Source organism: Streptopelia decaocto (assembly GCF_964273445.1).
Source record: "Streptopelia decaocto genome assembly, chromosome: 27".
Taxonomy (NCBI): domain Eukaryota; kingdom Metazoa; phylum Chordata; class Aves; order Columbiformes; family Columbidae; genus Streptopelia; species Streptopelia decaocto.
The window spans coordinates 71,633-99,170 of record NC_138682.1 but is presented as its reverse complement, the minus strand read 5'-3'; the positions used below and the strand labels follow the sequence as shown (position 1 = coordinate 99,170).

The 27,538-nt window shown below is 58.5% G+C and overlaps 3 protein-coding genes across 6 annotated transcripts; 2 read left to right on the top strand and 1 right to left on the bottom strand.

The window, feature by feature from the left end:
* The first annotated feature begins 19,767 nt into the window (after positions 1-19,767).
* LOC309450572 (partner of Y14 and mago-like) lies at positions 19,768-21,674 on the top strand. 2 transcript variants are annotated; one of them, XR_014186088.1, is made up of 4 exons: positions 19,790-19,834; positions 20,434-20,527; positions 20,646-20,711; positions 20,919-21,060. XR_014186088.1 is itself a non-coding variant. In XM_082073531.1 (3 exons), the coding sequence occupies exons 1-3, from the start codon at positions 19,804-19,806 to the stop codon at positions 21,415-21,417; spliced, it is 624 nt and encodes a 207-aa protein (XP_081929657.1). In that variant the 5' UTR covers positions 19,768-19,803; the 3' UTR covers positions 21,418-21,674. The 2 variants fall into 2 exon arrangements, 1 of the variants encoding a protein (XP_081929657.1); XM_082073531.1 differs by lacking the exon at positions 20,646-20,711 and having other exon boundaries at positions 19,768-19,834; positions 20,919-21,674.
* A 119-nt stretch (positions 21,675-21,793) lies between these two features.
* On the bottom strand, positions 21,794-24,519 carry LOC309450571 (transmembrane protein 198-like). 3 transcript variants are annotated; one of them, XM_082073528.1, is made up of 4 exons: positions 24,134-24,519; positions 23,776-23,897; positions 22,762-23,325; positions 21,794-22,313 (listed from the first exon to the last, which is right to left on the bottom strand). In XM_082073528.1, the coding sequence occupies exons 2-4, from the start codon at positions 23,885-23,887 to the stop codon at positions 22,132-22,134; spliced, it is 858 nt and encodes a 285-aa protein (XP_081929654.1). In that variant the 5' UTR covers positions 23,888-23,897; positions 24,134-24,519; the 3' UTR covers positions 21,794-22,131. The 3 variants fall into 3 exon arrangements, with proteins under 3 accessions (XP_081929654.1, XP_081929655.1, XP_081929656.1); XM_082073529.1 differs by having other exon boundaries at positions 22,762-23,289; XM_082073530.1 differs by lacking the exon at positions 24,134-24,519 and having other exon boundaries at positions 22,762-23,289; positions 23,776-24,109.
* Positions 24,520-24,762: 243 nt separating this feature from the next.
* LOC309450606 (dnaJ homolog subfamily C member 14-like) lies at positions 24,763-27,289 on the top strand. The gene is given in 7 exon segments (XM_082073577.1): positions 24,763-26,116; positions 26,190-26,296; positions 26,378-26,497; positions 26,579-26,739; positions 26,813-26,906; positions 26,984-27,081; positions 27,084-27,289. Coding segments are annotated over 7 exon segments (1,761 nt in total). The 5' UTR covers positions 24,763-25,051; the 3' UTR covers positions 27,200-27,289.
* The last annotated feature ends 249 nt before the right edge of the window (positions 27,290-27,538 follow it).

Sequence of the window (27,538 nt, the reverse complement as noted above, 5' to 3'; positions counted from 1 at the left end):
TGTAGTTGTGCAGTTTGTTTTTAGTGCAACTGTAGTAGTATTTTAATGTGTGTGTTGATGGAGTTGGTTTTTTTGGTTTTCTTTGTGGTTTTCTTTGTATTGTTTTATTTTTGTGTGTTCTTTGAGTTTTGGTTGTCATTATTTTTTGGTGTGTTTTTTTGTAGTTTTGCTCATTTGAATATGTGGGGCCTTCTTGTGCATTTGGTGATGTTGATGTTTTTGTGCTAATTGTGTTGTGTTTAGTCATGTGTGAATTTGTGTTGCTATGGTGTGTGTGGTGAGCGAGAAAAAAAAAATTTTGCCTAATTTGCATATTTAATGAGCTCATTTGCATAATTAGTGTTTTATTTGCATGGCCAAGGGAGTAGTCCCTAATTAATGTTGTGGTTTGTTTTGTTGATTAATTAGGGAGTACTCCCTTGGCCATGCAAATGTTATTTGTGGGGCCCATATGGTGTATGGATGTATGTGTGTATATATATATATATATATATATATATATATATATATATATATAAGTAAAAAGAATAAAAATAATAAGTCTGGTGCAGCAGTAGGGCTTTGGATGCTCAAGGGGAGTACTTGAATTCTTTATTTTTTTTTTTTATTCCTCCCCTTGAGCATCCAAAGCCCTACTGCTGCACCTGAAAAAAGCCAATAACTTTTAGTTAATTTTTATTAAAACTAACTCCCTGCCATCTAAAACAAACTCTTCTGTAACAGCACACTCAACCACATTCAACCTCAACTGTCACTCCACTCAAAGTCCAGCACACACACACACAAGACAGAGACAAAGTCCAGCACACACACACACAAGACAGAGACAAAGTCCAGCACACACACACACAAGACAGAGACAAAGTCCAGCACACACACACACAAGACAGAGACAAAGTCCAGCACACACACACACACAACAGAGACAAAGACAAAGTCCTGGACACACACAACACCAACAGAGACAAAGTCCAGCACACACACACACACACACACACAAGACAGAGACAAAGACAAAGTCCTGGACACACACACACCACCACCAAAGTCCAGCACACACACACACAGTCCAGCACACACACAACACCAACAGAGACAAAGTCCAGCATGCACACAAGACACAGACAAAGTCCAGCACACACACACAGACAAACACCAAGGCCAGCACACGCTCGTGGTCACAATCCACACCCTCTCAAACTTGGGTACGTGCACAAAACATCCAGCTGTCACTCCACTCAAACTGAAAAAAGACACCAGACAACAAAAATGTACATCTGCTTTATTACCTTTCTGATGGCCCTTAGGTAGGACCGACCTCTTCAAACCAAATATCACGACATCATAACTAACTCTGTATTTGATCTGAGCCAACAGATTACAAACGTGCTTTCTTTACACTGTTCCGTGATGGCAGTTTCCATAACCTGAAAAATTCCTCCTTATTACAGCTTTTAAACATAATGTATCACAATGCATAAGGCAACAGAGAACGCGATCGCTTCGGGTCCGTGGCCGTTACGGCGTTTCTCGCCCGAGGGCAAACCTTAAATGGACTCTCGGTTCCCGCGTGTGTTATCAAACACACACCTCTATTACATATTGGAGGTATTACAATGATTACACATTTGAGGTAGTACAATTATAACACAACACAGAAAATCCAACTCATCTTTCTCACATCCCGTTACAGAGAATAAGACACTCCTATCGCAACCCTGTCCCTGTTCTCGGCCGTTTACTCACCCTGCTCCTGGGCCGATCGCAACCGCCTTCCTGGGACCTTTCCCTAAACGGGCCTCCTGACGAGAACCGACCGTGGCCCCAATCCGGAAGGGGTGTCGCCGGAAAGGCTGTTCCTGGGAGCCTCAACAATAACCCTGCCTCTGAAACCCCTGTCCCAGACTGACCTGAATCTGAACATTGGCAAGTAACTTGACCACACTGAGCAGTGTGGACCTGGGATAGAACACGCTCCTGAGGGCAGTGGATGGACACGTGGGGAGGGAATCCCCTGGCTGGGGTTTTTGTAATCTATTTTTTTTTTTTTTTTTTTTCCTTTTCAGGTAAATTTAAAAAACCTACAACCCCAAAACACAATCATACCAGATCACACAGCCAAACCGCACCGCTCGCTCGGATACCGAACCCACCGTGCGCTCCCTCTGCAGCCGTTCCCCCGGCTCGGGCCCTCGCCCCGCGTCTGCGTCGGCCCTCGGGAACGCCGTTCCCGGTAGCCTCAAAAATGACCCTGCCTGCCAAAACCCCGGCCCAACGGGCGCCCGCGTCTGAACCTTGGCGACGAACATCGCCTCGCAGAGCGGCCGGGACCGGGGAAAAAAAAACCCAGCCAGGGGAAAAAAAAAAAATCCCCCGGCTGGGGTTTTTTTATTCTATTTTAAAATTTAAATTGAGCTGAAAGGGAAAAACCATTAATCTGCAAGGACAAAAACCCACAACCCCAAAACACAATCGTACCAGATCACACAGCTAAACCGCACCACTGGCTCACATACCAAACCCACCGCACGCTCACACGGCACCGGTTCCCCCGGCTCCTGCCCTCACCCTGCGTCGCCCCTCGGGAACGCCGTTCCCGGGAGCCTCTAAACGCTCCCTGCCTGCCAAAACCCCGGCCCGATGGGCACCCGCGTCCAAACCTTGGCGATGAACATCGCCTCGCGGAGCGGCCGGGACCGGGGAAAAAAAAACCCAGCCAGGGGAAAAAAAAAAAAATCCCCCAGCTGGGGTTTTTTTATTCTAGTTTCAATTAGACATTTACCTGAAAGGGAAAAACCATTAACCTGCCAGAACAAATAACTACAACCCCAAAACAGAATATTACCACATCACACAACGCTAACGCACCACTCATTCGCCTACCGACACCACCGCACCCGTTCTCTGCCCTGCTCCCCCCGTGCCTTCGCCCCGTCTCTGCCTTGCCCCTCGGAAACACCGTTCACAGCACCCTCTAAACTCGCCCTGCCTGCCGAAACCCCGGTCGCGGCCGGACCTGAGTCCGTCCGTTGCGGATTAACGTCGCCTCGCGGAGCCGCCGGGGCCGGTGGAAAAAAAACTGAACGGGGGGTAAAACTCTCCAGCTGGGGCTTTTTTTATTCTTTACCTTTGGAATTTACCTGAAAAGGAAAAAAATTTGAACGTCCAAGTAAAAAAAACCTAAAACCCCAAGCTACTTTCGCTCGAGGTTTCACGCTATCCCAACGTGCTGCACATCATCTACCGCACCGACCCTTTTAAGTACCTGCCTCAAGCTAATTGTCAGGAAAGGAAAACAGTTTGCACTTAATTCCCTTGCCATCCTTCATATAGTTCTTAACCACGGTGACCTATTTTTGCATGGCTTCCCGATCATGACGTCGTGGAAAGTGATGGCGAGGGACGCTATTACTTGCTAAGTGGACAAAATATGCCGATCAAAATCGGCTGGAATTTGATTCAGAGTGATTTCTACGTGGACGGGAGATGCCAAAGGCTAGAGGGAGGCCTTTCCCTTGAGTCGTGAGTTTCAGAGTGGACCCCCTTGCTTTCTAAACTCCTCCAAGAGGGGAGTCTAGGTGCGGCTGGATCCAAACTTAGCCCCGCGCCGGATCTACGGTTTGGCTCCCGGACTCGCAGGGGATAGGGGAAACACCTAAGATATTATATTTACCTAAGGCCAAAGGATTGTACGTGTACACCTCATTCCTTATATCGGTCAGCCTGAATTTCAGAATTGCATCGCTCTACACCTCAACGTCCCTACCTCCCTTCCGGGGGCGTGGGGACGGGTGGGTTGGGGTCTAAATCCTTGATCTATTGGGGCAAACTCTCAGGCAAAAACCGTGTAAACAACTAACCAAACAGAACAGTACAGCGGGAAGGCTGACTGGAGCTGCTGCTTCTGCTAAAGTCCCAGCCGAGCATAGAAATCCCTGGGTATTGATACCCTTACAAACTATTCACCCACCCCTCTACACTGTGATTCGGGCCAATAGCGATAGCTGAGTCTGTGGTCTTCTTGCTTCTCGGTGGATCCTTTGCGCTGACCTCGGACCGGACTTGGCTCCGCGCAGCTGTAGATTTTGTTTACAGTCCGTAGGAGCTTCCTTCCGGCCTTGACTGTGGCATTTTCACTGAAAGAAGCCTATTTCTTAAAAAACGTGTAAAGCGGGCCTTATCTCACAGGTGTTGATCGGAGTCTGTAGCTGCTTTTGTTACCATCAAAAAAGGCTATAACTGAGTGTTACATAGCCTAACAAAATGCCTTTTTATAAGTAAGTGACCCAAATTGACAATGTGATCACCTGCAAAGGAAAGAAAAAAAAAAAAGATTTCATTTAAACACACTTCATCACTGAAAAAACAGCACACTACAGAAAACACTAGTGAACAATGTTCTTAGTAACAACTGCAAAACACCACTAAAAGGACTATCGACTCCCCAGCCCACAGCTACTCCATCCCACAAGACTGCACAACCTCTGCCTACGCATTTAACGCATCAGCAGATTAACCATGGACTCCCAGACCTCCGCCCACCCACCCCTGACTCCACGTGTCCGGGCAGAGCAGCTCCAGCCAAATGCGCATGTGCGCAGACAGACGCTCCACAGCATGTTATGGACCACACGATGGCAACGGCACCGACAACTCCCAACGATGAGAACGACTCCAAACCAGACACACATTGATCAAAATAACCTGGGGGGAGGCACTGGTGCGGCAAGGAGCCTCCACTGTGACCCCAGAAAACAAATGAGCTGTAAGTCAGGGCCCCTTATGAGACGGCGGCGCTGGCGCAAACACACACAGAGACGGCGGCGCTGGCGCAAACACACACAGAGACGGCGGCGCTGGCGCAAACACACACAGAGACGGCGGCGCTGGCGCAAACACACACAGAGACGGCGGCGCTGGCGCAAACACACACAGAGACGGCGGCGCTGGCGCAAACACACACAGAGACGGCGGCGCTGGCGCAAACACACACAGAGACGGCGGCGCTGGCGCAAACACACACAGAGACGGCGGCGCTGGCGCAAACACACACAGAGACGGCGGCGCTGGCGCAAACACACACAGAGACGGCGGCACGGCTTAAAAACTTCAAGATGCTGGGAAGAAGTGCCAGTCCCTGAGACTGGATGGGTAGACAGCAGAGCTGCCGACGCAGCCCTCAGCAACACCAACTGACCAGAAACATCCAAAACGCCATGACCTGCCACGCTTTCAGCTGCTAATATGGGAAAACCAGCACCCAATTGGCACTACGCCAATCAGCACCGGCGTTCCAGATCCCGGGACGGCACCCGAGACGCCTTTCGTGTCCCTCGAACGCAACGAGACCCCAGGATCGTCTGACAGGCGTAAGGCAGGCGTCCCGAACTACACCACAACGCAGACACTGGCTGGAGCTGCCCTGCCCGGCACACGCTGGCATCACACTGTGAAATCGCCCGGCCCCTTCACCTGCCCAAAGGGCACTGTTCCTGGATGACTCTTGCCCCAAACAGAACTTTACCCCCCTCCCTGCGGTTCCCAGCCCCTTCCCAGCCCCCCAGCCTCCACTTAGCTTTCAGAGGGCCAAGAGACCGAATCCATCTTCAATGGATGAAAACGCCACGTGCGCCAACAGGGATATTCCAGCATCGCCGCCTTCCTCCTCAACATCTACAGCAACCCAAGAAAACAAGCTCACTAAGCAGAGCGAGCACACAGTATAAAGGTACAAGGCACATCTTCCCACTGACACCACGCAACAACCCACCTGCTTACAGCGCACGGCTCACCTCCTCTGTCGCTCTTTCGTGCCAGGTTGTCCCTCTGCACCTGAAATCAAGGTATACAACAAGTCACCCAGATGCTCATCAACAGCTTGACCATTCCACAGGTCTGCTTTGTGTTTAGGAATCCCACCAGAAGCTCTAATTGAGTCTCTAAAACACTGGGGAAAGGACAGTCTGCTCCCCTGCCCACAGCTACTCCATCCCAGATGACTGCACAACCTTTGCCTGTGCAGTTTAACATGTCAACAGATCAACCGTGCACCCCTAGAGCTCCGTCCACCCACCCCTGACTCCACGCCTCCGGGCAGAGCAGCTCCAGCCAAATGTGCACGTGCGCACACAGATGCACCTCAGAACGTGATCGACAACACATCAACAGCACCAAAAACGCTCTACAACAAGAACAACTGCAAACCAGAGACTGCATTGACCAAAAGAACCTGCAGGGAGGCAGCGGTGAGGCGAGGAGCCTCTACTGCAACCCCAGAAAAAAATAAGAGCCGAACGGCACGGTCCCTTATGACACGGCGGCACTGGCGCAAACACACAGAGACGGCGGCACTGGCGCAAACACACAGAGACGGCGGCACTGGCGCAAACACACAGAGAGGCTGCTGCAAGACTAAGAACTTCTTCCCAGCATCTTGAAGTGCCAGTCCCTTGGACTGGATGGGTAGAGAGCAGAGCTGCTGATGATGCAGCCCAGAACAACACCATAAATCACAACTGACCGGAAAGATCCCAAATGCAAACACCATCCACACTTTTGGCTGATGACACAAGAATCCAGCACCCAATTGGCACCAAGCCCATTGGCACTGGCGTTCCAGATCCTGGGATGGCACCCGAGAGGCACGTTGTGCCCCTTGAGCACAACGAGACCCCAGGATCGTCTGACAGGCGCAAGGCAGGCTTCCCAAACTACACCACAACGCATACACAGGCTGGAGCTGCCCTGCCCAGCACACGCTGGCATCGCACTGTAAAGTTCTCTGGGCCCTTTACCTGCCCAAAGGGGACTGTTCCTGGACAGCCCTTTCCCTTACCAGGACTTTACCCCCATCCCTGTGATTCCCAGCCCCTTCCCAGCCCCCGTGCCTCCACTTAGCTTTCAGAGGGCCAAGGGACCGAATCCATCTTCAACGGATGAAAACGCCACGTGCGCGAACGGCCGTCTTCCTGCATCGCCGGGTTCCTCTTCAATGTCTACAGGAACACCTAGGAAACAGAGAAACAACCAAGCTCAGCGAGAGCCACACGGCACAGCTTCCCTCTGGCGCCATGCAACGACCCACCTGCTTACGGCGCACGGCTCGCCTCCTCCGTCGCTCTTCCAGGCCAAGTTGTCCCTCTGCACCTGAAATCAAGTTATTCAACAAGTCACCCAGATGCTCATCAACAGCTTGACCATCCCACAGGTCTGCTTTCTGTTTAGGAATCCCACCAGAAGCTCTAATTGAGTCTCTAAAACACTGGGGAAGTGACAGTCCGCTCCCCTGCCCACAGCTACTCCATCCCAGATGACTGCACCACCTTTGCCTGCGCAGTTTAACCTGTCAACAGATTAACCGTGCACCCCTAGAGCTCCGTCCACCCACCCCTGACTCCACGCCTCCGGGCAGAGCAGCTCCCAGCCAAATGTGCACGTGCGCACACAGACGCACCTCAGAACATGATTGACAACACATCAACAGTACCAAAAACACTCTATAACAAGAACAACTCCAAACCAGAGAATGCATCGATCAAAAGAACCTGCAGGGAGGCAGCGGTGAGGCGAGGAGCCTCTACTGCAACCCCAGAAAAAAATAAGAGCCGAACGGCACGGCCCCTTAGGAGACGGCGGCGCTGGCGCAAACACACAGAGACGGCGGCGCTGGCGCAAACACACAGAGACGGCGGCGCTGGCGCAAACACACAGAGACGGCGGCGCTGGCGCAAACACACAGAGACGGCGGCGCTGGCGCAAACACACAGAGACGGCGGCGCTGGCGCAAACACACGAGGCTGCTGCAAGACTAAGAACTTCTTCCCAGCATCTTGAAGTGCCAGTCCCTTGGACTGGATGGGTAGAGAGCAGAGCTGCTGATGATGCAGCCCAGAACGATGCCATAAATCACAACTGACCGGAAACATCCCAAATGCAAACACCATCCACACTTTTGGCTGATGACACAAGAATCCAGGACCCAATTGGCACCAAGTCAATTGGCACTGGTGTTCCAGATCCCGGGATGGCACCCGAGAGGCACATTGTGCCCCTTGAGCACAACGAGACCCCAGGATCATCTGACAGGCGCAAGGCAGGCTTCCCGAGCTACACCACAACGCAGACAGGCTGGAGCTGCCCTGCCGGGCACACGCTGGCGTCGCACTGTAAAGTTCCCTGGTCCCTTTACCTGCCCAAAGGGGACTGTTCCTGGACAGCCCTTTCCCTTACCAGAACTTTACCCCCATCCCTGTGATTCCCAGCCCCCCAGCCTCCACTTAGCTTTCAGAGAGCCAAGGGACCGAATCCATCTTCAACGAATGAAAACGCCACGTGTGCTAACGGGGATCTTCCAGCATCACCGGGTTCCTGTTCAGCGTCTGCAGGAACACCTAGGAAACAGAGAAAACGACCAAGCTCAGCGAGAGCCACACGGCACAGCTTCCCTCTGGCGCCACGCAACGACCCACCTGCTTACGGCGCACGGCTCGCCTCCTCCGTCGCTCTTCCAGGCCAAGTTGTCCCTCTGCACCTGAAATCAAGGTATTCAACAAGTCACCCAGATGCTCATCAACAGCTTGACCATCCCACAGGTCTGCTTTCTGTTTAGGTATCCCACCAGAAGCTCTAATTGAGTCTCTAAAACACTGGGGAAGGGACAGTCCGCTCCCCTACCCACAGCTACTCCTTCCCAGATGACTGCACCACCTTGGCCTGCGCAGTTTAACACATCAACAGATCAACCGTGCACCCCTAGAGCTCCGTCCACCCACCCCTGACTCCACGCCTCCGGGCAGAGCAGCTCCAGCCAAATGCGCACGTGTGCACACAGACGCACCTCAGAACATGATCGACAACACATCAACAGCACCAAAAACGCTCTATAACAAGAACGACTCCAAACCAGAGACTGCATCGATCAAAAGAACCTGCAGGGAGGCAGCGGTGAGGCGAGGAGTCTCTACTGCAACCCCAGAAAAAAATAAGAGCCGAACGGCACGGCCCGTTATGAGACGGCGGCGCTGGCGCAAACACACAGAGACTAAGAACTTCTTCCCAGCATCTTGAAGTGCCAGTCCCTTGGACTGGATGGGTAGAGAGCAGAGCTGCTGATGATGCAGCCCAGAACAACACCATAAATCACAACTGACCGAAAACATCCCAAATGCAAACACCATCCACACTTTTGGCTGATGACACAAGAATCCAGGACCCAATTGGCACCAAGCCAATTGGCACTGGCACCCAGATCCCGGGATGGCACCCGAGATGCACGTTGTGCCCCTTGAGCACAACGAGACCCCAGGATCGTCTGACAGGCGCAAGGCAGGCTTCCCGAGCTACACCACAACGCAGACACAGGCTGGAGCTGCCCTGCCCGGCACACGCTGGCATCGCACTGTGAAATTCCCTGGACCCTTTACCTGCCCAAAGGTGACTGTTCCTGGACGGCCCTTTCCCTTACCAGAACTTTACCCCCATCCCTGCGGTTCCCAGCCCCTTCCCAGCCCCCCAGCCTCCACTTAGCTTTCAGAGGGCCAAGAGACTGAATCCATCTTCAGCAGATAAAACGCCACGTGCGCAAACGGCCGTCTTCCTGCATCGCCGGTTTCCTCTTCATTGTCTACAGGAACACCTAGGAAACAGAGAAAACGACCAAGCTCAGCGAGAGCCACACGGCACAGCTTCCCTCTGGCGCCACGCGCCGACCCACCTGCTTATGGCGCGCGGCTCGCCTCCTCCGTCGCTCTTCCGGGCCAAGTTGTCCCTCTGCACCTGAAATCAAGGTATTCAACAAGTCACCCAGATGCTCATCAACAGCTTGACCATTCCACAGGTCTGCTTTCTGTTTAGGAATCCCACCAGAAGCTCTAATTGACTCTCTACAACACTGGGGAAGGGACAGTCCGCTCCCCTGCCCACGGCTACTCCATCCCAGATGACTGCACAACCTTTGCCTGCGCAGTTTAACATGTCAACAGATCAACCGCGCACCCCTAGAGCTCCGTCCACCCACCCCTGACTCCACGCCTCCGGGCAGAGCAGCTCCAGCCAAAGGTGCACATGCGCAGACAGACACACCTCAGAACATTATAGACAACACATCAACAGCACCAAAAACGCTCTATAACAAGAACAACTCCAAACCAGAGAATGCATCGACCAAAAGAACCTGCAGGGAGGCAGCGGTGAGGCGAGGAGCCTCTACTGCAACCCCAGAAAAAAATAAGAGCCGAACGGCACGGCCCCTTAGGAGACGGCGGCGCTGGCGCAAACACACAGAGACGGCGGCGCTGGCGCAAACACACAGAGACGGCGGCAAGACCAAGAACTTCTTCCCAGCATCTTGAAGTGCCAGTCCCTTAGACTGGATGGGCAGAGAGCAGAGCTGCTGATGATGCAGCCCAGAACAATGCCATAAATCACAACTGACCAGAAACGTCCCAAATGCAAACACCATCCACACTTTTGGCTGATGACACAAGAATCCAGCACCCAATTGGCACCAAGCCCATTGGCACTGGAGTTCCAGATCCCGGGATGGCACCTGAAAGGCACGTTGTGCCCCTTGAGCACAACGAGACCCCAGGATCATCTGACAGGCACAAGGCAGGCTTCCCAAACTACACAACGCAGACACAGGCTGGAGCTGCCCTGCCCGGCACACGCTGGCGTCACACTGTAAAGTTCCCTGGGCCCTTTACCCGCCCAAAGGGGACTGTTCCTGGACGGCCCTATCCCTTACCAGAACTTTACCCCCCTCCCTGTGGTTCCCAGCCCCTTCCCAGCCCCCGTGCCTCCACTTAGCTTTCAGAGGGCCAAGGGACCGAATCCATCTTCAACGGATGAAAACGCCACGTGTGCGAACGGCCGTCTTCCTGCATCGCCGGGTTCCTCTTCATTGTCTACAGGAACACCTAGGAAACAGAGAAAACGACCAAGCTCAGCGAGAGCCACACGGCACAGCTTCCCTCTGGCGCCACGCACCGACCCACCTGCTTACGGCGCACGGCTCGCCTCCTCCGTCGCTCTTCCAGGCCAAGTTGTCCCTCTGCACCTGAAATCAAGGTATTCAACAAGTCACCCAGATGCTCATCAACAGCTTGACCATTCCACAGGTCTGCTTTCTGTTTAGGAATCCCACCAGAAGCTCTAACTGAGTCTCTAAAACACTGGCAAAGGGACAGTCCGCTCCCCTGCCCACGGCTACTCCATCCCAGATGACTGCACAAGCTTTGCCTGCGCAGTTTAACATGTCAACAGATCAACCGTGCACCCCTAGAGCTCCATCCACCCACCCCGGACTCCACGCCTCTGGGCAGAGCACCTCCCAGCCAAAGGTGCACGTGCGCAGACAGACGCACCTCGGAACGTTATCGACAACACATCAACAGCACCAAAAACGCTCTATAACAGCAACGACTCCAAACCAGAGACTGCATCGATCAAAAGAACCCGCAGGGAGGCAGCAGTGAGGCAAGGAGTCTCTACTGCAACCCCAGAAAAAAATAAGAGCGGAACATCACGGCCCCTTATGAGGCAGTGGCGCTGGCGCAAACACACAGAGACGGCGGCGCCGGCGCAAACACACAGAGACGGCGCAAATACGAGAAGCTGCTGCAAGCCTTAAAACCTTCAAGATGCTGGGAAGAAGTGCCAGTCCCTTAGACTGGATGGGTAGAGAGCAGAGCTGCTGTTGCAGCCCACAACTACACCGTAAAACACAACTGACCGAAAACGTTCAAGATGCAAGAACCGTGCACCCTTTCGGCTGCCGATACAGGAAAACTGGCAGCCGATTGGTGCTACGCTGATCGGCACCGGCTTTCCAGACCCCGGGATGGCACTTGAAATGACTTTCGTGCCCCTGGAGCGCAATGATACCCCAGGATCGTCTGACATGCGGGAGGCGGCTTCCCGAACTACGCGACAACAGACGCGGGCTGGAGCTGCCCTGCCCGGCACACGCTGGCATCGCACTGTAAAGGTCCCTGACCCCATTTATCTGCCCAAAGGGGACTGCTCCTGACTGCCCTCTTCTATCTCAGAACTTCAAACCCTCCCTGCAATTCCCAGCCCTTGTGCCTGCACTTAACTTTCAGAGGGCCAAGGGACCAAATCCATCTTCAACAGAGGAAAACGTGACGTGGACTAACGGAGATCTTCCTGCAGTTGTCACTTTCTCCATCATCACCTACAATAAGGAAAACAAGGACATGCGTACGATTAGGCACCCGAATAATATTTATCGGTAGTAGCCTACGAGTCATTGCTCACCTTGGCTGAGTTCCGGGAGGTACATTTGAATGACCTACCGGGGGCCGTTGCACGCTGCAAAGGTTCTGGAGACAAAACACTCTAAGATAGGAGATTATATTAACAGCTATTAATACAGCAATACAAACCAAAAACAACACTCCATCTTCATCGTGGTCAGGAATTACTGGAAAATGCAAAGCACCTGGAACTGAATCAGCAAATGAAACATAATGACAAACAACCTTTCTACTACAGCTGCTACTGAACCTTTGCTGCGCCCGAAGCTCTTACCTCAAACAGACACCTCTGCTTCTCCTAAGACGTCTGCCCACGTAGCTTAAACGGCTCAAAAGCTGCCGACTGCCAAAGGAGCGACAGAGGACCTGCACCGGAGCCGTCCTGGAGTGGAATGAGCTCCCTACCCGGGGAATGGGGCTCAAATACCCTGAGCCCCGCCCACCCCTTCCCACAATCCCCTGGGAAAGGGGAGGGATCAATCACCCCAGGCCCTGCCCACCACCCTTATCAAATTACCTGGAATCTCACTTGAAGTGACAGCACCTGCACTTCGTTACTGCTATTGCAACTACAATGAGACTCAGTATGGATGTCAACTTAGGTTTTCTAGGGAGCAGATAGAAAAGGAGATACAATAACCAACGCTCCATCTTCATTGTAGTCAGGAACTACTGGAAAATGCAAAGCACCTGGAACTGAATCAACAAATGAAACATAACGACAAACAACCTTTCTACTACAGCTGTTACTGAACCTTTGCTGCGCCCGAAGCTCTTCCCTCAAACGGACACCTCTGCTTCTCCTAAGACTTCTGCCCACGTAGCTTAAACGGCTCAAAAGCTGCCGACTGCCGAAGGAGCAGCAGAGAACCGGCACCACAGCCATCCTGGAGCGGAATGAGCTCCCTACCTGGGGACTGGGGCTCAAATACCCTGAGCCCCGCCCACCCCTTCCCACAATACCCTGGGAAAGGGGACGGATCAATCACCCCAGACCCCGCCCACCACCCTTATCAAATTACCTGGACCCTCACTGGAAATGACAGCACCTGCACTCCTGTCAGGCTCTGTCAGACACTGTTGGTTTTTGTGAAGCCCTGTCGAGACCTGTTGGGGTCTGTCAGGCTCTATCAGGCTTTGATGGGCTCTGTAGGGCTCTGTCGAGACCTGTTGGGGTCTGTCAGGCTCTATCAGGCTTTGATGGGCTCTGTAGGGCTCTGTCGAGACCTCTTGGGGTCTGTCAGGCTCTATCAGGCTTTGATGGGCTCTGCAGGGCTCTGTCGAGACCTCTTGGGCTCTGCTGAGCCCTGTCAAGATTTCTAAGGCTCTGTTGAGGCCCCCAGGGCTCTGTCATACACATTGAGGCTCTATCAGGAACTGACAAGATTTGTCAGGCCCTGACGGGTCCTGTTGGGCTCTGTCAAGCTTTGTCGGGCTCTGTGAGGATCCGTCAAACTCTCTCGGGCCCTGTCGGGCTTTGTCAGGCAGTGTCGAGACCTGTCGGACTTTCTCAAGCTCTCAGGCCCTGCCTGGCTCTGTTGGTCCTTCCTGAGCTTTGTCTGCCCCTGTCATGCCCTGATGGGTACATGGCTCAGCAGGGGTGGGGAAGGAGTTGTAGGTCTGTAGGCCACACCCCCTGCAGGGAGCCCACCAATGGGGGTGGAAGTGTGGGTCAAGGGGGAGGAGCCCAGCTGGGAGGGTGGGGTGCTTGGAAAGGGGGTGGGGCCTGGTTGGGGCACACCCCTCCAGGAAGGCACATTGGGGACAGCTTGGGAGGGGAGTGGGGTTGGCAGTGGCCCCACCCACACTTTCAGCCCCACCCTCAACCCTAAACCTCACCCCCAAATTCCTCACTGGAAATGGAACAAACCACATGCTTAAGGTTTTTAACATTATTTTATTGGGTGAGAATTGGCCCCAAAACCAGGTTAAAAATCCCCCAGCATGGCCCAGGGGAGCAATGTCAGGATGGCAGCGGCACAGCGCTGCCCTTTTCCAAGATGGCCATCGGGGTAAACAGAGTCACAGGTCCCACCACCCACCTTGGGCACCACCCCAAAATGGCCACCCTAGGCAGGCCCCGCCCACCTCAGCCCCACCCTTCCAGCACAGGCTTGGCAGCCATGGCCCCGCCCACCAGCAGGGACACAGCAGCCGAGACCGCCACCCATCAGGGCAGCCATCTTGTTCCCATGGGCAACGTGCAGGGCCACAGGGGCAGCCAATGGGAGCAGCCGATACAGCCGGGAGCTGCCACCTGAGCACGGCCCAAATCACCAGCCGCTCCGGCAGTGCCAGCAGGGCTGCCAGCCCCCCCCCAGCCATCTTGGATTCCAAGCAGGGTGGAGCCCAGCAGCCATGCTGTCCTCATTTTCTATTGTGCACAGGGCCCTGTGCAGCATCGCAAGCCAGGACATCTGGTGGGGTGAGGGGACCCAGGAATGTGGATCTATGCGCAGAACCCAGTAGCTGTGGGCTGCTACATATCAATGGGGCAGAGTGCTGGAACTATATGGTGCTACAGAGCAGTGCTGTGGATGTATAGGGCAGACTGGATGTGTAGGACACTGTGGGGCATTGCTGTGGTTCTATGGGGCAGGGTGCAGGAGCTACAGTGTGCTGTGGGGCAGCATTGCTGGCCTATGGGCTAGTGTGACCAAGTTACGGTGTTTTCTGGGACAGTGCTGTTGATCTATAGGGCAGAAGAACTGTGGGGTGCTGTGGGGTTACACTGTGGGTCTATAGGGCAGAGTAAACAAGATACAGGGTGCTGTGGGTGATGTATGGGGCAGAGTGGAGACACAGGGTGCTGTAGAGCAGTGCTGTCCATTTATGGGGCAGAGTAAAAGCAGCTATGGGGTGCAGTAACTCTATAGGGCAGAGGGGCTATGGGCTGCTGTGGGTCACTGTGTGGGTCACTCACTCATAGAGGGTTCAGCCTCTTCAGGGGTGTTTCACCTGACAACAATCCCAGTGACCCCACAGCCCCCCTGACCCCCACACCCGCCCCATAGACCCTTGTGACCCACCCATAGTGGGCAGTGCAGGCGTGGTCAGGAGGGAAGGGTGGTCAGGTGGACAGAGGTGTGTGGTGCTGTGGGGCAGCATGTTGCACCAACAGGGCAGAATGCAGCACGTACAGGCTGCTGTGGGGCAGCTCTCTGGGTCTAAGGGGCAGAGTCGAGTCCTATGGGGTCCTGTGGGGCTGCACTGTGGCTCTATGGAGCAGAGTAGAGCCACTATGGGGTGCTGGGGGGCACTGCTTTGGATGTATGGGGCAAATTACAAGAGCTATATGGTGCTGTGGGGCACTACTGGGCATCTTTAGGGCAGAGTGCAGGACCCATGGGATGCTGGAGGGGCACTACTGTGGATGTATGGGGCAGAGTACAGGAGCTATATGGTGCTGGGTGGCACTACTGGGCATGTATGGGGCAGAGTACAGGAGCTATATGGTGCTGTGGGGCAGTACTGGGCATCTACAGGGCAGAGTGCAGGAGCCATGGGGTGCTGGGGGGCACTACTATGGATGTATGGGGCAGAGTACAGGAGCTATATGGGGCTGGGGGGCACTACTGTGGATGTATGGGGCAGAGTACAGGAGCTATATGGTGCTGGGGGGCACTACTGGGCATCTATGGGGCAGAGTGCAGGAGCCATGGGGTGCTGCGGGGCACTACTGTGGATGTATGGGGAAGAGTACAGGGGCTATATGGTGCTGTGCGGCAGTACTGGGCATCTATAGGGCAGAGTGCAGGAGCCATGGGGTGCTGGGCGGCACTACTGTGGATGTATGGGGCAGAGTACACGAGCTATATGCTGCTGGGGGGCACTAATATGGATGCATGGGGCAGAGTACAAGAGCTATATGGTGCTGGGGGCACTACTGGGCATGTATGGGGCAGAGTGCAAGAGCAGGGGGTACTGGGTGGCAATGATGTGGATGTATGGGGCAGAGTACAGGAGCTATATGGTGCTGGGGGGCACTGCTGTGGATGTATGGGGCAGAGAACAGGAGCTATATGGTGCTGGGGGGCACTACTGGGCATCTATAGGGCAAAGTGCAGGAGCCATGGGGTGCTGGGCGGCACTACTGTGGATGTATGGTGCAGAGTACAGTAGCTATATGGTGCTGGGGGGCAGTACTGGACATCTATGGGGCAGAATACAGGAGCTATATGGTGCTGGGGGGCACTGCAGTGGATGTATGGGGCAGAGTACAGGAGCTATATGGTGCTGGGGGCACTACTGTGGATGTATGGGGCAGAGTACAGGAGCTATATGGTGCTGTAGGGCAGTACTGGGCATCTATAGGACAGAGCGCAGGAGCCATGGGGTGCTGCGGGGCACTACTGTGGATGTATGGGGCAGAGTACAGAAGCTATATGGTGCTGGGGGGCACTACTGTGGATTTATGGGGCAGAGTACAGGAGCTATATGGTGCTGTGGGGCAGTACTGGGCATCTATAGGGCAGAGTGCAGGAGCCATGGGGTAGTGGGGGGCACTACTGTGGATGTATGGGGCAGAGTACAGGAGCTATATGGTGCTGGGGGGCACTACTGGGCATCTATAGGGCAGAGTACAGGAGCTATATGCTACTGTGGGGCAATACTGGGCATCTGTAGGGCAGAGTGCAGGAGCCATGGGGTGCTGGGGGGCACTACTGTGGATGTATGGGGCAGAGTACAGGAGCTATATGCTGCTGGGGGGCACTACTGTGGATGTGTGGGGCAGAGAACAGGAGCTATATGGTGCTGTGGGGCACTACTGGGCACGTATGGGGCAGAGTGCAGGAGCATGGGGTACTGGGCGGCACTGCTGTGGATGTATGGGGCAGACTACAGGAGCTATATGGTGCTGGGGGGCACTGCTGTGGATGTATGGGGCAGAGTACAGGAGCTTTATGGTGCTGTGGGGCAGTACTGGGCATCTATAGGGGAGAGCGCAGGAGCCATGGGGTGCTGGGGGACACTACTGTGGATGTATGGGGGAGAGTACGGGAGCTATATGGTGCTGGGGGGCACTACTGTGGATGTATGGGGCAGAGTACAGGAGCAGTATGGTGCTGGGGGGCAGTACTGGGCATCTATAGGGCAGAGTGCAGAAGCCATGGTGCGCTGGGGGCACTACTGTGGATGTATGGGGCAGAGTACAGGAGCTATATGGTGCTGTGGGGCAGTACTGGGCATTTATAGGGCAGAGTGCAGGAGCCATGGGGTGCTGGCGGGCACTACTGTGGATGTATAGGGCAGAGCACAGGAGCTATATGGTGCTGGGGGGCACTACTGGGCATGTATGGGGCAGAGTACAGGAGCTATATGGTGCTGTGGGGCAGTACTGGGCATCTATAGGGCAGAGTGCAGGAGCCATGGGGTGCTGGAGGACACTACTGTGGATGTATGGGGCAGAGTACAGGAGCTGTATGGTGCTGGGGGGCAGTACTGGGCATCTATAGGGCAGAGTACAGGAGCTAGATGTTGCTGGGGGGCAGTACTGGGCATCTATAGGGCAGAGTGCAGGAGCCATGGGGTAATGGGGTCACTACTGTGGATGTATGGGGCAGAGTACAGGAGCTATATGGTGCTGGGGGGCACTACTGTGGATGTATGGGGCAGAGTACAGGAGCTATTTGGTGCTGGGGGGCACTACCAATGACTGCTCCTTTTCTGGAAGGACAAACTTTCTTACCTGAACATCCTAAATTGAAGACTCCATGGAACAGAATGGGGATTGAGCCACAGGACAACGTGCCATCGATTTACACTAATGGGGAAAAAAACCCTAGAAGCCAACCCCAAATTTAAAATTGCACGTGTCTTTTCCAAGCAGAATGAGCCTGTGAATCCATAAAAAAGGAGAGCAAAGAGCAGGTCAGCTTATCAGAGAAAGACAGTGACAGGGAGCCAGACAAGGTGACACAGAGAGAGGGAGAGAGAGGCAAAAGGGACGGAGAGGCCAAAATGAGCGCTCCACAGCCTCCCCTCCCTCGCCCCGACCCCCGTTTCCCCGTTAACTCCCGCTACCCGCGCCGAGACACCACGGACGCGTTTGCCAGGCAGGCAACTGTTCAAACGGGATTGAGTCGGCGCGCTCTGATTGGCTGCTTTCCACCCCACCGCGCCGTGCTCCTATTGGAGGCGCCTTCCCGCGTTCCGCGCCCAGGTGCCCGCCTCAGGGTCGGACCTGACTGAGGACTGCGCAATTTGGGCATGCGCAGTACGGACACTTCAACGCCCGCCCCTCCGGCAACCTCATTGGCTGCCTACGCACGTCACTTGCCATTCTCCCCGCCTATCAGCGCTCCGCCCCTCCAGCCCTCCCGAGCCATCTGATTGGCCCGCTCTGGATCCTCACCCGCCTGCTCTGCCGGGACCCCCACGCCCTTTGGCCGCGCGGCTTCCAGCAGCCGCGTTTAAAAGGAAACGTCAACCGGTTAATGAGGGCTACATCTTCTATAACTTCATCACAGCATACATTAACTTGGCAGCTTCTCTTGAATTCCCCCCTTTTCAATATACTTGCAAATTCTTTGGCAGTATAAATCTACAAAATATTATCATCTCGAGCTGTGGTACAGCACAATTATTTGTTACCCACTAGCAGTACCAAACAGAACACTGTAGCATAATGGAAGTCAAAATGACTAGCATCAAAATCAGAGTCATAAGATCAACGCTGATAAAACTGTGAAGCCCCAGCTCCTGCCCGTTCTGACGTTTGTTTCTTATCTGGCACCTCTGACTGCTTGTGTTTCTTATCTGGCACTTCTGGCTGCTTCGGGGCAAGCAGCGTCTCTGCCCCCTGGCCGTGCGCTGCAGTACCCGAGTTTCGCCACAGGGCGGCAGCACTGAGGCGCGCCGCGGCACCGCATTGGGGCGGCCGGGTGCAGCACCGCGCTTTGTCCACAGGACGGCGACACTGAGACCCGCCGCGGCAGCCCCGGGCGAGCGGTCGTGCCGCGTGTCGCGGGAACCCTGCAAAAAGCCCACAAAAAACAAACATAGCAAAACAAAAAAGCCACAGAGAGCCGCGGCACGAAAGCGCCCCTGCCGCGGGGACGGCCGCAAGTCCCGGAAACGAGCAGCGCCGCCCGCCAGCCCGGTGCCGGGAGGCTAACGCTCCCGCCTTGCTCTGCTGGCCCACGGCACCCGCAGCCGTCTGAATCTCAGGGGACGGGGGATGAACACACACACTTGTCCCTGCTCTCCCCGCCTTTCCTCCTACGGCGGGACACCGCTCCTGACTCCCCCCCAGGGACGGGGGGTCACAGGACGGGGCTTGGACACATGGCGATGGGCACAAGGGATGGAGGGGGGGGGGGGGGGGGGGGGGGTCCGGCCTGCGGTCGCCATGGGAACGCCGGGGGGGATGGGGGCGTCCCCCCCAACTCGGGGAGCTGCCCCTTTAAGACCAAAATGGCCGCCGGCCCCGCGGCGCTTCCTCCGCCGCTGCCCCGCCCCGCTCCGGTCTCTGCCTCCAGTTCCGGGGCGGGGGCCCGGGAGGCCGGAAGTGTGTCGCGCTCGCAAGATGGCGACTCCCTATGTGACTGACGAGACCGGTGAGCGCGGCTCCGCTGTGGCCCCGTATCCCCGCGGCAGCGCCCCCGCCGCCCCCTGAGCCGCGGAGCCGCCCCCGCACCCGCTGTCTGTGAGGCCGGTCCCGGCCCCGCCGCCTGGGAGGGGTCCCGGGGCTTTTTTCCCCCCGTCCCGCTCCCTCGGCGGCTTTTTCCCCCCCATCCCGGTCCATCAGGGGCTTTGTCCACCCGTCCTGGCCGCTGTGGGGCGGGTCCCGCCTCTCCGGGCTCTGTGGGGCTGGACTCACCTTGTCCCCCCTGTCCCGGGACAGGGGGAGCCCCCGTGGGGCTTTGTGAGTATCCCGAGGGGTCTGGAGGGGGTCCCAGGAGGTCTCTGGGGTGTCCCAGGTCCCCTGTGGGGTGTTTGGGGGGGTCTGCGGGGTGTCCCAGCTCCCCCCGGCGTGTCTTGGGGGGCCTGGGGATGTCCCAGGGGGGTCTTTGGGCTGTGGGGTGGCTGTGGGATGTCCCAGGTCACCCGTGGGGTGTCTGGAGGGGTATCCAGGGGCCCTTGCAGGGTCAGTGGGATGTCCCAGCCCCCCTGGGGACATCCTATGGTCCCCCCGTGACGCTCCGTGTCCCCGCAGGGAAGTACATCGCGTCCACGCAGCGGCCAGACGGGACGTGGCGGAAGCAGCGGCGAGTGAAGGAGGGATACGTCCCGCAGGAGGAGGTGCCAGTGTAAGTGGGGGACACAGACGGTGGGGGGGGTGGGGAACAGGGGTGTTCCCTGTGCTGGGGGAGGGGGAGCTCCCATCCTGTCCCCTCCATCCCCAAGGGTGACGTCTCGAGGTCTCAGTCTCTTTCCAGGTGCCTGAGCCAATTCCGATCCCCCCACCCCTCCCCCATAAGTCGCGTGCTGCCGGTACGTACTGTCCCCTGACCCTGCTTCTCCCCCTGGAGAGCCTCGAGATGTGGGGAGGCTATGCGGGGGAGGGGGCGGAGCCCCCCAGAAAAGAGCCAGATTTGGGGGCTGCTCCACATAGGAGGTGCTGGGGGGTTGTGGTGTTTGGTAACGGGGTTTGTCACCACGGGGGGAAGCGGTGCCTTCAGGAATCCTCATTTGGCGCAGGTACGAGAACAAATACGTGAAGTTTTTCAAAAGCAAACCCGAGCTGCCACCGGGACTGAGCCCGGAGGCCGCAGCACCGCCCGGCCGTGCTGACAACGCCGAGACGGGACTGTCTAAAACAGCCAAAAGGAACTTAAAACGCAAAGAGAAACGGAAGCAGCAGCAGGAGAAGGGGGAGCGGGAGGCAGACGGACTGATCCAGGCACTGGAAAAGGTCTCGCTGGCCGGAGGGGACAACAAGGGACCCCCGGGGGACAATCACGCAGCTGCGCCGCAGCCGGGCTGTCCCCCTGGCCCTCCTGCCGAGGGGGGAGACGCCCCCAGCGCCGAGAGAAGCCGCAAAATCAAGAACCTGAAGAAGAAGCTGCGGCAGGTGGAGGAGCTGCAGCAACGCGTGGATGCCGGGGATGTGAAGCAGCCAACGAAGGAGCAGCTGGAGAAACTGGGGAGACGGAAAACGCTGGAGCAGGAACTGTGGGAGCTGGAGCAGGACTTGTAAGGGTGGGGGGCCCAGTGGGGGTTGGGGGGTGGTTCCTGCCCGACCCCAGGGTTCAGTTCAATTTGGGCGGTTTTGTTCCACAACGGTCATTCTCGGTGTCACCAACCGGCCGCTCCCATCTAGAGTTTGGGGTTTTTTTTAATTTTATTCGGGATGGGGCCACGGCCCTGCCCCGCCGGCCTGTTGTGTTTTGTGTTGCGGCCTCTTTCTCCCTTTTTATTTTGATCCTTCAGGCAATAATAAAACCACAGTGGTGACCCAGGGTGGGCTCTGCCTGGGGGTGGGGGGTGTCACCATGGTCCTGGGGGGTATCAGGGGGTCCCAGGGAGGGTGAGACCTCCCAGCTCTGCAGGGCATTGAATCTTTTGGGGTGGGGGGAGCGCAGGGTTTGAGTAGGTCGTACAAAAATATGAGCGGGGTTTTATTTTTAAAGCTGGGGGCGGGGGGGGGCCTGCAATAGCCACGTGGCATTAAGCCCCGCCCCCCGTTACACCCCCATGAGGGGGCGGTGCGTATGGCAACCCATTTGCCTATTTAAAGGGCAGGTGCAGTGAGAGTGGGGGGTGCCCTGAGGCACGTGGGGATTTTACAGGCGGGGACATAGGGGATGCGGGAGAGGGATAGAGGGGACATGGGGCAGGTGGGTGTCCCGGTACGGTGCCACTCTCCAGCTGCCGGTCCCGCAGGCTGCACAGGGAGCTCACGGCGGGGGGCTCAGCGTGGCCCCTCAGGCCCTGGCACGGCCCCCCCAGGACCCCCACTCACCAGGGGCAGTGCGTCGCCCACCTGGCGTGTCACTGGCGGAGGTTGGCAGCGGTGGGTGCCCTCGGAGGGGGCCGGGCTCTGCCTGCACTTGAGCTCTGGCTGCTGCGGCCGCTGCCACCGGCTGTGGGGGGCTATGGGCAGGGGAGGGGGTCAGTGTCCCCACCACCGTGACAACCCTGGCCCCACCGCGGTGACACCCCCAGCCCCATGGCTGCTTTTTGTTCCACGGCCACCCCTGGTGACAGCCTTGTCCCCACCCGAGTGTCACCCCGTCCCCAGAGCCATATCTGTCCCCATGGTCGTCATTGTCCCCATGGCCACCCCTGGTGTCACCCCTGTCCCCGTGGCCTCCCCTGTCTCCATGGCCATCCTTGGGGACACCCGTTTCTGTCCCCACGGCCATCCCTGTCCTTGTGTCCTCATCCCTGGGGACACCCCTGTCCTGGTCCCCAGGGCCATTCCTGTCTGTGCAGCCATCCCTGATGACACCCCTGTCCCTACCAGCCACTCCCAGCACCATCCCCTGTCCCCCCAGACCCACCAGGCCAAGCGTCCCCCTGTGTCCTCCCTGTCCCTCACCGTCACGATGGGAGAAGCCGCTGGCCGTCACCCGCCACTGCAGCAGGACACCGAGGATGCTGAGCACAGGCCAGGCACCCAGCAGCAGCCACCCGTGCCAACACAGTGCCTGCGCCGGCGCCAGCTGCAGCCGTGCTGTGATGTGGGCCACCAGTGCCAGCCCCTCAGCCAGGTAATCTGCACACACAACCACAACAGCAGCGCCAAAGGCAGCGGTGGCCAGGATAGTGACGGCCTTGGGCCAGCGCAGCGCCAGGAGGGCGCAGAGCAGCGCCAGCCCCAGCAGCATCCCCACCGTCACCCAGGGGCTCGGCGGTGGTGGCAGCACCGTGACCAGCGCAGCGGTGGCCACGAGCAGCCCCAGCAGCAGCCCAGTGGCAAAGAGCCCGACAGCGCGGAGCAGCACGGTGAGCAGCCCACACAGCAGCCCGATGGCCGCAGTGACAGCGGTGCTGGCCTCCAGGCTCAGCTGCAGCTCCCGCTCCTGCCGGCACAGGAGAAAGATGACGGTGGAGCCGAAGAGTAGCCCTGACAGGAACATGGTGGCCTTGAAGCAGCGGTAGCCTGGGTGAGGACAGAGAGGCACTTCTGGCTGTCTCCAGCTGTGCCCCTCAACTCTGCCTCACAGCTCTGTCTCCTGCTGTGCCTCCCCACTGTGTTCCCCAGCTGTGCCCCCCAGGCCGTTCCCCCACATGTTCCCCCCGCACTGTGCCCCCCAGCTCTGCCCCATGGCTGTGTCTCACATAACCCCCCTCTCCTTGTCCCCATGTCCCTGCAAAGCCCCTCACCGTGTGCCTGCTGTGCCCCCACCAGTGAGCCCATAACTCCCCCATATCCCCCAGTGAGCCTCAGCTGTGTTCCCGCAGTTGTACTCCCTAGCTGTGCCCCCAACTTTGTCCCCCAACCGTGTCGCCCCAATGAGCCCCCGTGCCCCCCCAGCTCTGCCCCTCATGTCCCCCAAATAAGCCCCCACATACCCCATCTCTGCCCCCAACCTGTGACCCCCCTGCTCACCGAAGCAGCTGCAGACCAGCCCGAAGACGCTCCCGAGGGCACAGAGGGCGGCAGGGACAGGCTCATGTGAGGGTCGCGGCTCCAGGGCGCAGGGGAGGACGCTGGGCTCCATGGCTCCGGGGCTGCAGGGCGGCGGGGGTGCTGAGCCCCCCGCTGCGCCCCCCTGCACCCTGCCCCCCGTACATCTGGGAAGGGGCACATCTGGGCGGGGGGGGAGTGGGAGAGGGACTGGGAGCTGGTGTGGGGACGGGGCGGGGGCGGTGCAGTCCGGGGCCGCCGCACTGGGAGTTACTGGGAGTTACTGGGGGCCGGGCGTGGGGGGCACCGCTCGGTCCCGCCGCCCCACCCCGGAACTCACCCGCTCGCTGCCGCTCCCGAGGGTCGCGCTGGGGCCCGGCCCGGGACGCGGAGCCGCGATCGGCCGGGAGCGGGGTCGGGGGCGGGACCGGGGGGGAGCGAGGGGTCCCGCGCAGGGCCGGGGGCGGGAACTGCGGGACCGGGACCCCCGTGGGGCGGGGATAGGACCGGGGAAGGACGTGGGTTACGGGGCGAGAGCCCCTCGGTTGCACCGGAACTCGCGTGGGGCCGGACTCGAGTGCGGGTGGGTGACACCGGGGCCCCTGCCGGGTCCCCCCCGGGGGCACAACGGGGCCCTCGGCCGAGACAGAGGTGCTTTGTGCGCGGGGGCACGTGACGGGGGTCAGCGCAGGACGCCTGGGTCCCTTCCCGGGACGGCAACGGAGTTAACGGCGAGGGGGCGCTGCCCCTTTAAGAGGCGGTCCTTGCCCTTTTAAGCGGCGGATCGTTGTCCTTTTAAAGGGCGGTCACCGCTGCTTTAAGTGGGAGTTCCATAAGGAATGACGCTCCTGCGCTACGCCACGCCCTCGGAAGTGGGCGGTGGCGGTGGGCGGAAGGCGGAAGTGAGGTGGCTGAGGGACTCCGGGGGGGGTCGGGAGGCGGCGGCGACCCCCCCCCCCGCCGGTACCGGCACCGCGAGTGTCCCCGGGCTCCCCGTTTGAGGGAGGCCGCAGGGAGGGCGGCGGCGGCCGAGCGGGGCCCCGAGCTGCGCTTTTGGGGTGAAATCGGCACAAAAGCGTCCCCTGGAAGGGCGGAGGCCTGTGGGCAACCGAGACCGGCCTGGGGATCCCCAGGGCCGGGTCGGCGGGTCCCGGGACCGATCGCGGGGTCCCGGTGCCGCGCTGACCCCGCTCTCGTCACAGGGCCCGTCGGAATGGCCGTGACCTAGAGCCGGCCGCGGCAGCACGGGGCCGCGGGGATGGAGCAGCCCCGCCGCCGAGAAGCGGCCGCGCCCGAAGGAAGTGACAGGAGCCGGGAATCCCCCGGGGACGGCGGCAGCTGCGCGGTGGACAGCGCTGCCACAAACGGGAGCTGCGGGCGGGCACCGGCCCCCAGGCTGGAGGAGGAGGACGACGACGAGCACGAGCTGCCTGGGCCCCGCTGCTCCTGCCGGTACTGGGGGGAAGCGGCCGCCCCCTCCAGCCCCGCGGCCGAGCGGCTGGATGGATCCTGCAGCCTGAGCTGCCACCACCGGGATGCCTCTGGCACCGGGGAGGACGAGGATGGGACAGGAACCCGGAGGCAGCAGCGGCGGCAGCGCCAGCATTCAGCTCCCAAGGAGAGGAAGAATGGCAGGCGGCGTGACAGCACCGCGGGCAGACGGCACCAGCCGCCCCTCAAGAGGAGCCGCGGGGACAGGGCTGAGCCACCAGGGCTGGCAGAGGAACCGGCTGGTTACCAGGGCCTGCTGACCAGTTACCGGGGGCTGCTGTCCCGAGTGCTCCGGTTGGGCACAGAGGCCGGCGAGCGGCTGCTCGGCTCCTATTGCTGCTTCGGTGACCGTGGCTCAGCGCGGGGTTGGCGTCGGCGGGCAGCCCGGTGGCTGGGTGCCGGGGCCCGGTTCATCCTGCGGCTCCTCTGGCTGCTCCTGGCGCTGCTGCTGCTGCTCCTGGTGCTGCTCCTGGGCTGCCTGCGGCTTGGTGCTGCCGCAGTGGCCGCCGGCATGGTGCAGCTGGCCGGGACCCGGCGGGTGGTGCAGCTGCTGGAGGCGGCTGCTGCGCTGCACAGGACGTGGGGGCCGCTTGGGGACAGCGGGACGTGGCACCGACTCTGGGACTGGCTGCAGGGGGGTGGGACACAGCAGGGGGGAGATGCAGCACCCAGTTGTGCTGGGGGGGCTCCCGGTGCCAGGGAGGAGACGCAGCGGCTCTTGGCTGCAGCCAGCATCCCCGAGGAGCAACTGAACCCCTTCCAAGTGCTCGGGGTGGAGGCAACGGCGTCAGATGCGGAACTGCGCAGAGCCTATCGCCGCCTGGCTGTGCTGGTACGAGGGGACCGGGGCAGGGTGTCCCTTCCCCAAAACACGGCGCTGAGCGTTCTGTTCCACCCCCCGCCAGGTGCACCCAGACAAGAATGAGCACCCACGGGCGGAGGCAGCGTTCAAGGTGCTGCGGGCGGCCTGGGACATCGTCAGCAGCCCTGAGCGGCGCAGGGAGTATGAGCTGTGAGTGGGGGAACGCAGGGGGGCGGTGGCAGATTTTGGGGATCTCCCATGATCCTGTTGTGTTCTGTCGCCCCTTCGCAGCAAGCGGCTGGCAGAGCAGGAGCTGTCACGCTCGGTGGGCGCGTTCCTGAGCCGGCTGCACGACAATCTACGCGACGCCATGAACACCATGATGTGCAGCAAGTGCCAGGGGAAGCACAAGTAGGTGTCGGGGTGGGGGGTTTCCCAAAGCCATTCCGGGGTCTCGTGGGGAGGGGGTGTGTGAACGTTTCACCCCCACAGGAGGTTTGAGCTGGAGCGGGACCCGCTGAGCGCACGGTACTGCGGGGAGTGTGGGGGGCTGCACCCTGCTGAGGAGGGCGACTTCTGGGCCGAGTCCAGTCTCCTGGGGCTGAAAATCACCTACCTGGCCATGATGGAGGGGAAGATCTACGACATCACAGGTGGGTGCTGCCCACCCCATGCGGTGGGGTGTCCCTGGGTGTTCCCCCGCCTTGTCACCACATCTCTCCGCAGAGTGGGCCGGCTGCCAGCGCGTGGGCATCGCCCCTGACACCCACCGTGTCCCCTACCACATTTCCTGCGGCTCCCGGGGTGCCGCGCGGCACAGGTCAGTGCGGGGGGGCACCCAGGGGAAACGGGTGCTCCTGGCTCAGCCAGACCCCCAACCCCCCTGGTACCCCTCAGGAACACCCCCAAGAGCGGCCCCCCCTCAGCTGCTGACCTGCAAGATTTCTTCACCCGCGTCTTTCAGGGGGGCCGGGGGCGGCAGCCGGGGGAGGTCCCTTCCCGCCGCCCCCCCCCGCGCCCCCGGGGCCTCCCCCCAGGGCCGAGGGCACCGGCCCCAAGGGGGAGGCCAAGCACAAGAGGAGGAAGAAGGTGCGGCGGCCGTTCCAGCGCTGAGCGGCACCGGGCAGGCACTAAAAGGGCTTTTTCCAATTAAAAAGAAATCTATTTTTCCTTTAAAAAAAAAAAAAAAACAAAACAACAACAACTTATTTCAATATACGGAAAACTAACAACGGCGTTTGTGGGGGTTGGAGGCAGCGAGAGCAAACAGCCTGGGGGGGCAGCGGGAGGGGCAGACGGACGGACACGCCGCCCCCGGGTCTCATTAGGCTTTAATTATTAATATAAATGTGCACGTGAGCCCGGCTCTCCCTCCGCGGCCGTTGGCAAGGCCCCTGCTCGCCCCCGGGCTCGTCTCCAGGAAGTCACCTCTCCCGGTTCTCTTCCTCTATT

Excerpts from the sequence above, each read along its gene's own strand:
- LOC309450571 (XM_082073528.1), bottom strand. The coding sequence starts at position 23,887 with ATGGAGCCCAGCGTCCTCCCCTGCGCCCTGGAGCCGCGACCCTCACAT. Across the intron at positions 23,326-23,775 it reads GCTGGTCTGCAGCTGCTTCG|GCTACCGCTGCTTCAAGGCC; the intron begins GTGAGCAGGGGG and ends GTCCTCACCCAG. Across the intron at positions 22,314-22,761 it reads CGGCTTCTCCCATCGTGACG|CCCCCCACAGCCGGTGGCAG; the intron begins GTGAGGGACAGG and ends CCCTGCCCATAG.
- LOC309450572 (XM_082073531.1), top strand. The coding sequence starts at position 19,804 with ATGGCGACTCCCTATGTGACTGACGAGACCG. Across the intron at positions 19,835-20,433 it reads CTATGTGACTGACGAGACCG|GGAAGTACATCGCGTCCACG; the intron begins GTGAGCGCGGCT and ends GTGTCCCCGCAG. Across the intron at positions 20,528-20,918 it reads CCGCAGGAGGAGGTGCCAGT|GTACGAGAACAAATACGTGA; the intron begins GTAAGTGGGGGA and ends CATTTGGCGCAG.